A 15,886-nucleotide genomic window follows, 5' to 3' on the forward strand; every position below is an offset into this window, starting at 1 on the left:
ACATACCACACTCCTTTAACATCAACTCAGGATATGTGCCAATAAAGTCAAGATACCTCAGTTGGCAGCTTCAACTTAGGTGCCGGTTGATCCCGCGGTCATGCCGCCTGTGCTATTCCAAAAACCACAGATGATGGACAGAATGCAGAACAATGTCATACATTCACCCCAGTACAGAGATCTGGTCCTAAATCCATCGTTTTTTTTGCACTCCAACACCCCACTTCAGACATGGCCATATACAAATCAGTCTGATCCTGTGCCTCATGGGAACAGTCCATCCCGAACTGCCAAGCCATGCCTTCCCTGGACCGGAAACAACTTCTGAGACCGGTTTCTGGCATTACAGCCGTCTTCAGCCCGGCTTGCTTGAATCCAGTGGTGTGGAGAGCATGAGACTCACGTCTGAGCATACCCATCCCACTCGGGGTGACAAATGCAAAAACCACAGATGATGGACAGAATGCAGAACAATGTGTCCTACAAATTCTTAACACTGCCCACTGCTCGCCAGACTACCACAAAAGACAGCATTTGGGATTATTAATTTAATTGCTGTAAGCAATATGTGTAATGTAGACTTTCTTGATAGTGTACCTCTTTTTGGTACACTACATAAAAAGCCAGCTTCCTACAATTGGCTAGTAATGTTGAGTACTGCTAGTATGGATCACTTTAAATAGTATCTATTTAGAGTTGGGGGTTTTAGAATTTATTGCATGTAGATCGGAGTTCACAAGTAGATGTGTTAATTGGGCTGCCGGTGAGCAAGATAACAAATTAAACAGTTGAAGCTGATGCAATCATTGTGATACCATGCATGGGTTATTGTACTCTGTAATAACACATTAAAAGTAAGCAAATGAATCCTAATCTTTGCAAAGTTTGTTGAATCTAGGATCTTTTTTTATTAAACATCCATATGTTTTCTGTGTACTTCCTTTTTGCTCTCTTAAAAAGTAGCCAGCTTGCTCCTTTGCCTTGTAGTTTCCCGAAGCCTTCATCATATCCATTAATGTTATCAGCAACTGGAACCTAATTGTGTTTGAGGAATTGACATTATACCTATTATTTATTTTTTTATTTTCTGAACAGCATGCAAGTGCAACGGTCATGCATCCATCTGCAACACTAATACTGGGAAGTGTTTCTGTACCACAAAAGGAATTAAAGGAGATGAGTGTCAACTGTGAGTTCACTGTTTTTATGGTTACATTATTCATGAGCTCTTTTGTATTTGTGTATTTCTTTAATTGCCTTACGTTTTTCAATGTGCAACTTCTTAGGTCTTTGTTAATGCCTCATTTTTAGTTGGACACTAACACATTACAGTTAACAATATGTAATCATGCATAAAGAGTACCTCAAGCTGGATTTCCTTTTATTTGAAAAACGTACCTGTGACCAGTTTGGGGTTTAAAATTCAGTTAACAAATGTGTTTGAGTGGTGCACTTGCCAATTTATTTCCTTTGTCATAGTGTATGCAATATGGCAAGGTAGGATGCAATACTCCAAAAGAAGGTTAGAAGTATGTTACATAAAGGAAATAAGAGGACCAATGTGGCACTTTCAGCATTACTTATAAAAATAATTACATTTCACTTCTATTATGTTTAGTTTCAAGTCAGTATATCAGGAAATTGAGCACAGCTTTTCCCTATCTGAAAGTCACAATCCCGTTCCACAGTGTACACTTGAAATATCTTCAGTTTTCTCTCCATGGTATTGGTATATTCAGGGTACATTTACCAAGTGACATTACATTTTCCTCAAAAAGAACACCCTCTCTATATTGAGCATCAGACTAGCTTATCCCACATAATTTTTGTGTCCCACAAAATCTTCATTTCTCCACCCTCCATCGGACCAGGTTGATAGCATGCGTATCATAATAATCAGATGTGGTTACCAACATAGCACTTCCTTTAAAGAATAGGCCATTGCTGTCAGCACTCTTCTGCGTTCTGATTTCAAAAGATACGAGCAGCTAAAAGCCATTGTAAGAAACTTGAAAGAGCCTGGTGCTCATATTTCTCGGTGGGACAGAGAGCTGATTATAAGTAGGCATAAGGGGATAAAAGAAGCAGTTTAAAATAGATAAGGGTAACTATTTTGCAAATGAAAATTCATCAGCTAATTAAGCCTACCCAAACCATTTCTCACTCATCCGCAATCTGTTTAATCCTTCCTGTGCTACTCAATCACTCAGTGAAGATTTGGCACCCTGTTATGAAAATAAGGTCAAAGATATTCTGTCAACCCTCGCAACTGACTCGCATGTCCTGACAGTCTCCCCACCCTCCATGTCTGAGACCGGTCTGGCTTGTTTTTGCAGTCTCTTCCTCAATGCTGTTAGATGACCATGGTCATCTACTGGAAGGAAATTCCTTGGCACTGCTAATTCTTTTATCTATGCATCAACGGTGGACTCACTACATCCCGACTTGGGAAGCTGCTATCTGACTATCCTGCTGGCCATTTAATGGCTATATGTAATCAATCTCTGGAGACGACCACTGTCACTTCAGAATTTAAAAAGGCATTAGGGCTTCCTCTTTTAAAGAAGCCTTTGCGGACCTGTCAGTGCCCAGTAATTTTATACCTATCTCTCTAGCAAAATCCTTGAATTATGTGAACAAAAGTCTCCCCATGTTCCCGGAGGAAAACACTTTTTCAGACTAGGATCAGTTTGTGTGCCATCCCCCCAAAGAACGGTATCGGATGAGGGTCATCGGGTAGTTTTAGTAATACTTGACCTCTCCACCGCATTTGATGCTGTCAAAGAGGTCACCAGGATATCCACATAACCAGGTTGGCTGAGTTAAGGGTTAAGGGAAGAGCTTTGTATTGACTGGTCATGTTTCTAGAAGGCAAATTGCAAGCATGGTATCATTGTGATACCATGCATGGGTTATTGTGCTCTGTAATAACACATTAAAAGTAAGCAAATGCAACCTAATCTTTGCAAAGTGTGTTGAATCTAGGATCTTTTTTTATTAAACATCCATAAGTTTCATCAAAAGCATCTTCCTCTTTCAGAGCAGTTATAAAGGGAGTTCCTCTGGGCTCTTCCCTTAGCCCAAAACTCTTTAATGTGTAGCTAAGACTATTTGATAAGTTAATTAAATTTCATGGCATAAGATCTGTGAATTATGCTGATGACGATGCACAATTCTTACCCTCGACTGTACCTCCCAACAAGAAAAATCGAACTGGATGCAGAGTCTCTAACAGCTTGCCAGCCTCACTTTGCTCCATTGGCAACCTCTTTAATTTTAGGAAAGCCTTGAAGACCTGGCTCTACAATCTCTGTCTTTGTACATGTTCAGATTGGTACCTGTATAGGTAACAGTCAGCACCTTCTAAGTAAATTGACAATTATAATTATTATAAGGCACTGATAGCTTACTTACTAGAAACACTATGTTTCCCTCTCCCATAGCTTCCTTGCCCCCAGGAAAGAAAACCGTAGAATAAGAAAATAAATACTCCCTTTCACCTTCTGCTAGCATTAAGTTATTATACAGTACATGATAAGTCATAAGGAAGGAATTTCAAACTACACCCTTGTTAGACCTGGCATCCTTGTCGTGGTTTCCCCTGACTTTTTGCCTCGATCTCCTGTATTTTTGATACTGTTCTGAATTTTGTTTTGTTGGTTTAGATGCTTTGGGCGCTTTGCCACTGCTGATCAGTGCCAAAGTGAAAGTGCTCCCTTTTTTAAATTATTACTGTGATTGGTCATCCATGATTGGCATATTTGTTTTACCTGTAAAGTCCCTAGTAAAGGGCACTGAGTGTGCCAGGGCTGGTAATTAAAATGCTAATAGTGGGCATGCTGGACTGATTGTCCACATACCTGAGTAGCCCTAAAATGGTGTCTCAGGCCTGTCACCACAGTGCCTGTGCGCAGTCTGTGAACTGCCATGTTGTCCTGGCCAGTGTACACTATGACCAGGCCTGACCCTTCCCTTTTCTTACACATGGTGTAGTGTATGTGAAAGGTAGGACATGTACTAATGTGGGTAACATGTCCTGATAGTGAAATACTGCCAAATTCGTATTTCACTATTGAAATGCTATCTTGCCCATAGGCTAACATTGGGAATGCTGTGCATCATATTTACTTGCATATCTCCCCTTAGGGGCAAGATAGAAATATGGGGCTCAATTCACAGAACTAACTTAAGACAAAATCCTAAACGTACTACCATTTTGGTATTCACAGAAAGCACTTACTCCTTTTGGTATTCATAGGACACACTTACTCATTTCGGTATTCACAGAAGTTAGGAGTCCTAACTTTAGGACTCCTAAATGCCTTCTGTGAATACTGAAAGTCTTAAAGTTAGGATTTTTCTTAGTTTAGGAGTAGTGAAGTTAGAACTCCTAACTGTAGGACTCCTAACTCAACCCCTCCACCACCCTTTGCTTGATAACCAAGGACTTTGCTGTGTCCTGAGAGTCTCCAGGGGCCAGAGGAGAGCTGGCCTCCTGTTTGCGACTCAGGGATATAAAAGTTTGCCAAGGACTGCTGTAATCTGCCTTACATCGTGTTCTGCTGTTTTCTGTTGGGTCCTGGGGCTAATTGCGTGTCCCCATAACGTATACCTGCTGCCCGGCCTGTGAACGCGCTTGGCTGTTCTCTTCCAGGGGATACTCATTAATAGTCATAAGCACTGAATAATCTCCGCCCATGAGCGGGAACCCGGAACACATAACTAAATACATATATATATGTGTAAGTTTATAAGAAGAGTACATAGTACTAAACAAATTATACACATGTACATGTATACACTAATAATATGCAGCCCAACCATAACCTATAGGCTAATATAGCCATAATTACATATTTTCTCCAGAATGAAAATAAACCATAGAAACAATGCAAGAAAAAGACAGGAGCCTAAAATGCATTCCACAGACAGAAAAACCTTTTATTTTCATCAAGGAAACTGTAATAAAAGGCAATTAGCCTATGAAGGCTGCATAAAGAAATAACATCCCTGTACAGAAAATCAGACTGGCCTCAGAGAATCTGAACACTTTGCCATTAAGGCCTCCAGGGGAACTCTGCTCCCATCATGCCACACAGGTGACAGTTAGGTCAGTTCTTTTTTTCCGGCTTGTTCTGTGAGGAACCTGGAACTTGAGCTCTGCTGAATTTGATTGTTTTTCAGTCAGAAGTTTGGTTTTTCCTGTCTTATTTAATAGTATTTGTTGCTAGTGGTAATTTTCTACCTTTTCTGACTAATTCTTCTAGAAGTTTTTAGTCAGTTATGCCACCTTTATTCTACAACTGTCCTTTCTGTGGGAAGAAGATGTCAAAACAGATCCCCATTCTGTTTGTGTGGTTTGTCTACCTTCCACACATGATGTGGAAACATTTTATCATTGCCCCAAGCTTTCCAGACGAACTTTAAAGGAAAGAGGGAAGATTCGACTTTTGGGACATCTGGAGAGGGAAAGGCAGCATGAAAAGGGGTTAAGAAGTGAGTTTCATCTGGAAGACCCCCCTCTTCGTCAAAACGTCGAAGGTCTGCTTCTCCTGAAGGTAAAAGCAAGAAAAAACGACATCAGGAAGCGTCTACGTCGAAAAAAGTGACAGCGACGTCAATCTAGATCGCAGTCAGGTATGTTGACGTCGAGACCAGTGGAAAGAAGTACATAGACTAAGGCATAAGTCGGCGTCGAAGCGGAGATCGAGGTCGCCGTCGAGAAGCTTGTCGAGGCGTTTGGTGTTGGTTGCTGTGAGGACGACGTCGAGAGTGAGACGATCGAAGTTGACAGGAAGAGTGAGGTCGACGCCAAGAGGTAGAGTGAGATAGACCTCAAGAGAGAAAGTGAGATCAACGTCGAGAGATAAAGCTATGACATCGAGACTGTCAGATATGATCAAGCACTCTTACCTGAGCCGAGCTCCAGCCTTACCTGTAAGGTGCTTGGTCGGTTTTGCAGAGACGCTATGAACCAATCCCCCAAAACCCTACCTTTTCAGCCAGTGACTGTTATCAATACACTAGGATGTTGGGTAGCAGTCAGGGAGAGAGGCCGGATCTGACGCTACTTGTTGATTAGTAGTCGACCTGAAAATATACCAAAAGGTTGTCTTTAACAGATGTTCTATTTCTTCTAACCTCTTATCCCACTTCTCTAACTCACTTTCTAGGCTTTTCGTGAGCAGTCTCCTACCTGCGAACTACTCGATAGGTCTTCGCGTCCAGGAAGTCGTCGTCGTGATGTGTGTTCAAGGGTTGGATGTTTTGCGCAGTTGAAGGTGGTTGACTTGTCCGCCCCCAGACTGGTTTTCAAGATTCTAAGGAGGGAACAACACTCTTATTTGCACTTTTCTTTAAAAACTCTTTCCCTGTAAAATAACCTTGAATTAATCCTACTCACTTCTTTTCCAGCTTGTAGATTAAATCACGACTTCTCCTGTAAGATTTAGCAGTTTCAGTTCACTACTAAAGCTTTGCTTTCCCGGCTGAAACCTTAGAAAATTCTGTGAAGACTTAAACACTTTCTATACATCAAAGTAAAATATTTCTATACAATTCAAAACATTAAAAATCACTCATGTCTGAATTAGTCTTTGAATTGGTTCTACAAGGGTACACAAGGGTTAACCAGAAATTCCCATCGAGTGTCTTTTAACCAAATGTCCAAGAAAAAGTCCTGAAGATGCTAGCGATGGGCGCCTTGACGAGAAATGAGAAATGTACTTAGCTTTGAGTTGTCCGATGCAATCCGATGACAGATAACAGATGGCTGACTCAGTCCGTGGGCCTTGGCGAAGTACGCGAGCTCTTCAATGAAGGTGCTGCTTCCAGGATGCTCCGAAGACCAAGCGCCTTCTGGAAATCTGGGCGCGGCTTTTATAACCTAGCCACACCCTAGGACGTCGGATGTCAGTTGCGTGCCACACCCAAATCCGGCGAGCGCTCCGAGAACGGAGCATGCATAATCATTACTGCGCACCAAAAAGATGCGTGCTGATTTTCAAAGCGCGTCTTTTTTCCTTTGCACCAAAAGGATGCGTGCAGATTTAAAAGCGCGTCTTTTCGCCTACACAGAATACCATTTAGACAGTTCTAACCGATCACCAAACATAAGAAGCACACAACAGTTTCAGAACCGATTATACACATGAGATCCTTAGTTAGATTAAACAACCATTGTTAAATTCACAGTTTCTTTGACTTTACTAATCCCTTCTTTCCTTTCTAGGTACAGGAGTGCTGGATGCACGGGACAGGGGTGGGTTTCCTGAAAGGGTGTTCTGAGCTTATCATGGACTTGGGAATCACAGTGTCATGACAGTACCCTCCCCGTAGAATCCCCCCTAAAACCATTGGAATTGGCTTTGGTTTGTTTGGGAATCGATTATGAAATGTTTTCAAGATTTTGGGAGAGTTTTTTAAGTTTTCTAAGGGCTCCCAAGAGCGCTCTTCAGGACCGTAGCCCTTCCAGTCCACCAAGTAATACAATTTGCCTTTTTTCCTTTTGGAGTCTAAAACTGCTTTTACCTCGTACTCCAAATCACCCTCTACCTCAATTGCAGGAGGATGGACAAGATTTCGAGTGTCAGGATCACAAGGTTTCAGTAAAGAAACATGAAAGACTGGATGGATACGATATGAACTAGGTAGTTTCAGCTTCATACTAACTGGATTGACAATTCTTTCTATTTGGAAAGGACCAATGAATCGAGGACGGAATGTCTTATGATCTTTTAGTCTTAGGTTCTTTGTGGCTAACCAAACACTGTCACCCACTGAATATTCAGGCTGTTTGGTCCTATGCTTATCAGCAAATTTCTTTTGAACTTCTTTTGCATGCACTAAATGCTGTTGAGCTTCTTGTTGGATAGAAACCAGATTATCTACAAAATCTATGACTGCTGGTGTATCAGAGATCTTTCTATCTATGCCTAGCATATCTTTTGGGTGGAAACCATGAGCGCAGAAAAAGGGTGACATACCGGTTGAAGAATGGTTTGCATTGTTATAAGCGAATTCGGCGGCCCAAATGATATCTGACCATTCCTGATCATGAGTGGTTAGTAAACACCGCAGGAACTGTTCCACTGTCTGATTTGTGCGTTCAGTTAGACCATCAGTTTGCGGATGGTAACTGGATGACATGCGTATTTCCATTTTCAGAGATTTCCCCAGGCCTTGCCAAAAATGTGACACAAACTGTGAACCTCTATCAGATAACACCACAGATGGAATTCCATGTAACCTTACAATATGTGTAACAAAAATGTGTGCTAATTCCCAAGCAGTAGGAAGTTTCTTTAATGGGATAAAATGAGCATATCTAGAGAAGTGATCTACTACTGTGAGAATGGTGGTAAACCCAGAAGTGGTGCGAGGCAATTCTACAATGAAATCTAACGACACAGTATGCCAAGGCTGGGGAGGAACTGGCAAAGGCATAAGCAATCCAGATGGGGATTTATGAACCGCTTTGTTCCTGCTACAAACTGCGCATGTTTGCACATATCTCTGAATGTCCACTAACATGTTCTGCCACCAAAAGTATCTTTTTATGAGCTGATACATCTTAGTAACCCCTGGGTGAATCGTTAACATTGAATCATGATAATTCTGCATTACTTTTTCCTGTAATATTTCATTGGGAACAAACACTTGGTCATTCATAAATAGCATATTATTTTTCCATTGCAACAAAGGGTAAAGCTTATTCCAATCTTCTTTAGTGTGACTTTGTAAAGCTTTCTCAATGTCAGGCAGAACATCAGAGTTGACAAGACCAATCAGAAATTTATCCTCAGAAATTATTGGATGTAGCTTTTCTTTTTGTATGTTTAGATCATCACTTACACCTATTCTAGACAAGGCATCAGCCTTGTTATTCTCTTTACCTGGTCGATAAGTTATGATGAAATCATAATCATTAAAAAACAATGTCCAACGTAGCTGGCGAGGAGTCAAGGCTTTAGCGGATCTAAGTGTCTGTAGGTTCCTGTGATCTGTGTATATGGTTACCGGATGTCGAGCCCCTAGCAAGTAGTGTCGCCATTCTTTGAATACAGCTTTTATGGCCAATAGTTCTCGGTCTGCAATTGCATAGTTCTGTTCAGGAGGGGTTAGTTTTCTGGAATAGTAAGCAATGGGGTGTAACTGCCCAGTCTTTGTACTTCTCTGAGACAGGATCCCTCCAATTGCAAATTGTGAAGCATCAGCTTCTACTATAAATGGCTGAGAAGGGTCAGGATGTTTTAGAACTGGGGCTGTCACAAACTGTTCTTTCAAATCCTGAAAAGCTTGTTCACTTTCTGAAGTCCATTCAAATTTCGTATTCTTGCGTAGCAATTTTGTGATAGGCGTAACCTTTAGGGAAAAGTCCTTAATAAAACGCCTATAAAAATTCGCAAAACCTAGAAAACTCTGTATTTGCTTTACAGAAGAGGGGCTAGGCCATTCGATTATTGCCGTAACCTTTTTTGGGTCCATTTCTATTCCAGCCGGACTAAGAATGTAACCCAAGAAGTCTACTGTGGTCACATGGAACAAACTTTTTTCAAGTTTGACAAACAAGGAATTTTGTAAAAGCTGTTGAAGAATGGCTCGTACTTGCTTTACATGCTCAGAATGATTTTTTGAGTAAATTAGGATGTCATCAATGTATACAATACAACAAATATCCAAGAAATCTCTCAAGACTTCATTTATAAAAAACTGGAATGCTGCTGGAGCATTGCAGAGTCCGAAGGGCATCACCTGGTATTCATATAAACCGAATTTAGTTCTAAAGGCCGTTTTCCATTCGTCGCCCTCTCGAACTCGCACCAAATGGTATGCTCCTCGTAGATCCAGTTTAGTATAAATGGTGGCATCTTTGATTTGATCGAGTAAAGTCGGAATCAAGGGTAAAGGATATCGATTCTTAACTGTAACATTGTTAATGGCACGATAGTCGATGCAGGTTCGCAATTCTCCTCCCTTCTTCGGGATAAAGAAGAGAGGAGAAGAGACTGGAGACTTAGAATGTCGGATAAACCCATTTGCCAAGTATTCATCCAGATAATTGCGTAGATGTTCATTTTCTTTTTCTGTTAAAGCGTAAATCCGACTACAGGGCAAGGAAGCCCCGGGGACTAAATCTATCTGACAATCAAAGTCCCTGTGCGGAGGTAAGGTTTCTGCCTTTTTTTTGTCAAAAACATCCACTAAATCCTGATATTGTTCTGGGACCCCCGCAAGTACTAGAACACTTTTGGATTTTTTAGGAAAGTCATATCCTTGGATTAACAACTCTGAACCTGGGAATTGTTTGAAACACTTAGCATGACAGTAATCAGATTTAAATAAAATGCTCCGGTTTGTCCAATCTATATATGGGTTGTGTAAAACTAACCAGGGTATCCCCAAAATCAACCCAAATTGAGGAGCATCAATTATGTCGAAAGTTATTTCTTCTATGTGTTTCTCTGCACAAGTCATTTTTAAAATCTCGGTATGGTACTGTATGAGCCCTGAAGTGAGTTCCTTTCCGTCCACTGCCCTGACTATTTCTGGTGAGTCCTTGACTATTTGTTCTAGGCCTAACTTCTGAAACAATTTTGTGTCAATAAAATTTCCAGTCGCCCCGGAATCAATTAAGGCGTCTATGGACCAGGATCGTTCTTTATTCAGTTGGGACTGCAGAAGAATACGCATACTGAGATGGCAATGAGAAGCAGTTGGAGTTAAGGAGGCCAAGGTGATGGGTGAACTCGATAGATCGACCTCTGTATCTACCGAGAGAGCTAGTTTTCCGACTGTTGTATGGTAGCAACCTCAGAATTTTTGGTTTTAGGCCTTACCGGACGTGTTGGACAATCTTTTATAAAATGCCCGGTTTTTCCACAGTACATACATTGGTTCAGTTTTCGGCGCTTCTCTCTCTCATCTTTAGTGAGAGGTCCTCTAATCGTGCCTATCTGCATTGGCTCTACTGGATCGAGTTTAGAGGGAGAAGATTCGGTTCTTACATTCCCTTTTTCTTTGAAGACCATCATCCTGAAATCTGATTTCCCCCTCTCACCCTTTCTTTCTGAAATTCTGTGATTTAATTTTACAACCAGATCTATGAACTCCTCACAATCTGTAGGTGGATCTAAAATTTGTGTTACCATATCTTTTAAATCATCGCGCAAACCACGATAAAATAGTGATACTCTTTTCTCCTCTGGCCACTCTGCTTCTATAACCAGCCGGTTAAAGATTGAGATATAATGCAGTAAGTCTGAAGACCCTTGCCTCAAGTTTAGCAACTCATGATCCGCGGATTGCACAAAAACATGTTTGGCAAACAATTTCTTCATTGCCCTTTTGAATCTCCTAAAATCGGTTAACATTGGATCATTCCTTTCTACATAGGGTACAGACCATAAGGCTGCATCTCCACCCAGATATGACAAGACAAATGCCACTTTAGAAGAGTCATCGGGAAATGCTGTGGGTTTAGCTACAAAATGCAATTGACACTGATTTAAAAAGATAGTGAATTTGTTGCTATCCCCATAAAACCTCTCGGGTGGAGCTAAAGGTACTGACACAGGGGTAACCACCTGAATTTGAGAACCACCTGACGTGGCAGAAGTAGTATCTCCACTATACAGCGTATGCATAGTGGGCTGAAAGGTTGGTGGTTTTAAAAAAGATTTTTTGTCTGAAGTAAAAGTCCAGGTCTGAGGACTCGGTGCCTGTAACCTATTCTGAACTGCTGTTAAATCTTTCCTTAATTCTGCGTTTTCTGTCCTCATTTCTAATAGAACAGCAGCTAAATCCTGCAACGTGAATTGGTGGGATTCATCCATAGCGTCTGGGCAAAACTTCTCCGTGGGCTTGGTCTTCTGTCAGATATGATCAAGCACTCTTACCTGAGCCGAGCTCCAGCCTTACCTGTAAGGTGCTTGGTCGGTTTTGCAGAGACGCTATGAACCAATCCCCCAAAACCCTACCTTTTCAGCCAGTGACTGTTATCAATACACTAGGATGTTGGGTAGCAGTCAGGGAGAGAGGCCGGATCTGACGCTACTTGTTGATTAGTAGTCGACCTGAAAATATACCAAAAGGTTGTCTTTAACAGATGTTCTATTTCTTCTAACCTCTTATCCCACTTCTCTAACTCACTTTCTAGGCTTTTCGTGAGCAGTCTCCTACCTGCGAACTACTCGATAGGTCTTCGCGTCCAGGAAGTCGTCGTCGTGATGTGTGTTCAAGGGTTGGATGTTTTGCGCAGTTGAAGGTGGTTGACTTGTCCGCCCCCAGACTGGTTTTCAAGATTCTAAGGAGGGAACAACACTCTTATTTGCACTTTTCTTTAAAAACTCTTTCCCTGTAAAATAACCTTGAATTAATCCTACTCACTTCTTTTCCAGCTTGTAGATTAAATCACGACTTCTCCTGTAAGATTTAGCAGTTTCAGTTCACTACTAAAGCTTTGCTTTCCCGGCTGAAACCTTAGAAAATTCTGTGAAGACTTAAACACTTTCTATACATCAAAGTAAAATATTTCTATACAATTCAAAACATTAAAAATCACTCATGTCTGAATTAGTCTTTGAATTGGTTCTACAAGGGTACACAAGGGTTAACCAGAAATTCCCATCGAGTGTCTTTTAACCAAATGTCCAAGAAAAAGTCCTGAAGATGCTAGCGATGGGCGCCTTGACGAGAAATGAGAAATGTACTTAGCTTTGAGTTGTCCGATGCAATCCGATGACAGATAACAGATGGCTGACTCAGTCCGTGGGCCTTGGCGAAGTACGCGAGCTCTTCAATGAAGGTGCTGCTTCCAGGATGCTCCGAAGACCAAGCGCCTTCTGGAAATCTGGGCGCGGCTTTTATAACCTAGCCACACCCTAGGACGTCGGATGTCAGTTGCGTGCCACACCCAAATCCGGCGAGCGCTCCGAGAACGGAGCATGCATAATCATTACTGCGCACCAAAAAGATGCGTGCTGATTTTCAAAGCGCGTCTTTTTTCCTTTGCACCAAAAGGATGCGTGCAGATTTAAAAGCGCGTCTTTTCGCCTACACAGAATACCATTTAGACAGTTCTAACCGATCACCAAACATAAGAAGCACACAACAGTTTCAGAACCGATTATACACATGAGATCCTTAGTTAGATTAAACAACCATTGTTAAATTCACAGTTTCTTTGACTTTACTAATCCCTTCTTTCCTTTCTAGGTACAGGAGTGCTGGATGCACGGGACAGGGGTGGGTTTCCTGAAAGGGTGTTCTGAGCTTATCATGGACTTGGGAATCACAGTGTCATGACAGAGACCTGAGAAAAGAAGATGATAAAGGTCGCCGTCGAGACATGGCTCGACGTCGAGACATGCCTCGACGTCGAGACATGCCTCAGGCTCGAGGCTTGACAGGGCTCTATCGACGTCGAAAAAGCAAACGCGTCGAGGAAGTAGACATCTAGGCCTCCGCCACTTGCCTCACGGTCGGCGTCGAAACACTCTGGAACGGCCTCTATGACCTCTCATAGGTCTTTGTCGAGGGCTTTGGCTGACCCTCCAAGGTCTACATCGAAAGACCTGATGTCTAGGACATCTGTGGACTGGTCTTCAGTAGTCCGAGCCTCTCCGCATAAAGAATCTTCTATTGTGGCACATTCTGGCTCAACGTCGAGAAATTCAACGTCAAGGGACAGGCAATTGGTTCCCAGAGAGGCGACTTCAAGATCTCCGCAGTCTATTCGGAGTTCATCAGCGTCTTCTTCCTCAATGGGAATTCAGATTGTGCAGGTTACCCTGGAGGGCTCTCCGGTGCGTAGAACACCTCCTGTGAACATGTCTCCTAGATGGCTGGAAAGCATAGGCCATTGGAAGATGCAGCCAGGGCCCAATGAGAAAGGCCTCTTACTTTGGCAGCTTCAAGGACACCGGTTGGTAGTTCTGCAAGAAGATCTAGATCTCCCGTGCGGAGGCATTCCCATTCTAGGGAGCGCAGTAGGTCTCATCGTCTCCTACTCCTAGGAGAAGGCATAGATCTCTTGCCTCTTCCCATTCATCGAGATAGTCTTACAGAGACTGTTTACCCACGATCTCATCAACACCACCTTCCAGGATATCTCCCGTGGATGATCTGGGAACTTTCAATGAGGTATTATGCCGTGGGGCTAGCAAATTCAACATAACAATGGCAGTGCCTCCTGTGAAGTCTTATGTCATATTTGAAACGCTACATCATAAGTCGTCTGCTAGACCTCTTCTTCCGCTGGTTCCTGGTTTGTTGGAACCGGCAATGAAGACCTTCTTGACGCCAGCTACGGTGGGCTCTGAGCCCTCAAGAATTGCAAAAAAAGTATAAAGCTCCGGATCAGGATCCTCTTATCCTGCGTACAGATTCACTAATAGTGACAACTTCCAGGAAGGCCCACTCTGCTACGTCTCTCTCATCTGCTCCGCCAGACAGACAGTGAAAACATGGACTCCTTGGAGCGTAGGATGTGTAACACAGCTGGATCAGTCATGAGAGTGGCAAGTGCTGCGGCTTTACTGGGTCGCTATGATCGTCTCTTATGGGACTCTGTCTAGATTTGCGGAGAAGCTACCTAAGGAAGATCTGAAGGATTTCCTTGAGATTGATGAAAGTGGAGCTTGATACTCTAAAGGCTTTTGGCCTAGAGAAAAAGAAGAAGTTCCAACATAGTTTTTGCCCCTACGACAAGAGATAGTTTCAACAACGTGGGCAAACATCAAACTGGTCGTCGCAAAACCAGGGGCAGTCTCAGCAGAGGTCGCAATTTCAACAGCGCAGGCCTGGACGAAGCAGAGGAGGAAATAGACAGCAGTCCTATGCGGGGAAACAACCTCAGAAGCAATGAGAAAGAACTTCCTCCACAGCTGTGGTCCACTCCGGTAGGAGGAAGCAATGCTCTATACTTGGACGAGTGGAGAAAATTGACAGGACAGATGAGTCCTCGGCATAATCCAAAATGGTTATCTCCTCAAATTAAAATGACCTCCTCTTGCCATAAGTCCAAACAGTTTTTCATCAAAGTCTAAAACTCCTACAAAATGAAGGAAACCTCCTTTTGTGCAAAAAAGCCATAGAGGAAGTTCCTCTTTCACAGAGAAACCAAGGTCTGTACTCCCGCTTCTTGGTGAGAAAGAAAGGTCCCAATGCAGAATGCAGACCTATACTGGATTTAAGGTTGTTGCATAGATTTATTTGAAGGGAGAAATTTCGGATGTTAGCGCTCCAGCAAATATTTCCCCAGCTACATCAGGGGGACTGGATGTGTTCTATCGACCTGAAGTATGCATATTTTCATGTTCCAATCTCAAAGAGGCATCGTGGATTTCTCAGATTTCAAGTGTCTGTTCATCACTACCAGTATGCAGTACTTCCGTTCGGTCTAAATTCAGCTCCCCAAACATTTTCGAAGTGTATGGCGGTGGTAGCTGCCTTCCTTCGGAGACCGAGAATTTTCATATATTCCTACTTAGACGACTCGCTCATGAAAAGTTCGTCCCCATCTCTTCTGGAAGTTCATCTTTCAATATGCCTTCACCTCATGCACAAATTGGGTCTTCAGGTCAATTTCAAGAAATCGATAATGAACCCAACCCATCAGATCCACTATCTGGGAGCTCTTTTGGACACAGAAAAAGAAAACGTGCATCCTTCGAAGGAGAGGTGGTTATCAATCAGGACAAAATGTCAGCTTCTTGTTCAAACCACGTTCCCGACAGTTCACTAAGTATCCTCTCTTTTGGGGTTGATGGTGTCGTGCATCTTCATAGTTCCAAACGCAAGATTGCACATGCGTCCTCTGCAACAGTGTTTAGAAGATCAGTGGAGACCGAGGACGGGGTGCTGGGAGGATCGAATACGCCTTTAT

At 42.4% G+C, this 15,886-nt stretch overlaps 1 protein-coding gene across 1 annotated transcript in view; it reads left to right on the top strand.

Moving 5' to 3' along the window:
* Positions 1-15,886, top strand: part of ATRN (attractin) — a 960,574-nt gene that overhangs the window by 494,261 nt on the left and 450,427 nt on the right. The window contains exon 20 of the mRNA XM_086964304.1: positions 1,096-1,189. Coding sequence (XP_086820430.1) covers positions 1,096-1,189 — 94 coding nt within the window. The remainder of the gene's footprint in view (positions 1-1,095; positions 1,190-15,886) is intronic.

Source organism: Lissotriton vulgaris, chromosome 3_2 (assembly GCF_964263255.1).
Source record: "Lissotriton vulgaris chromosome 3_2, aLisVul1.2, whole genome shotgun sequence".
NCBI lineage: Eukaryota > Metazoa > Chordata > Amphibia > Caudata > Salamandridae > Lissotriton > Lissotriton vulgaris.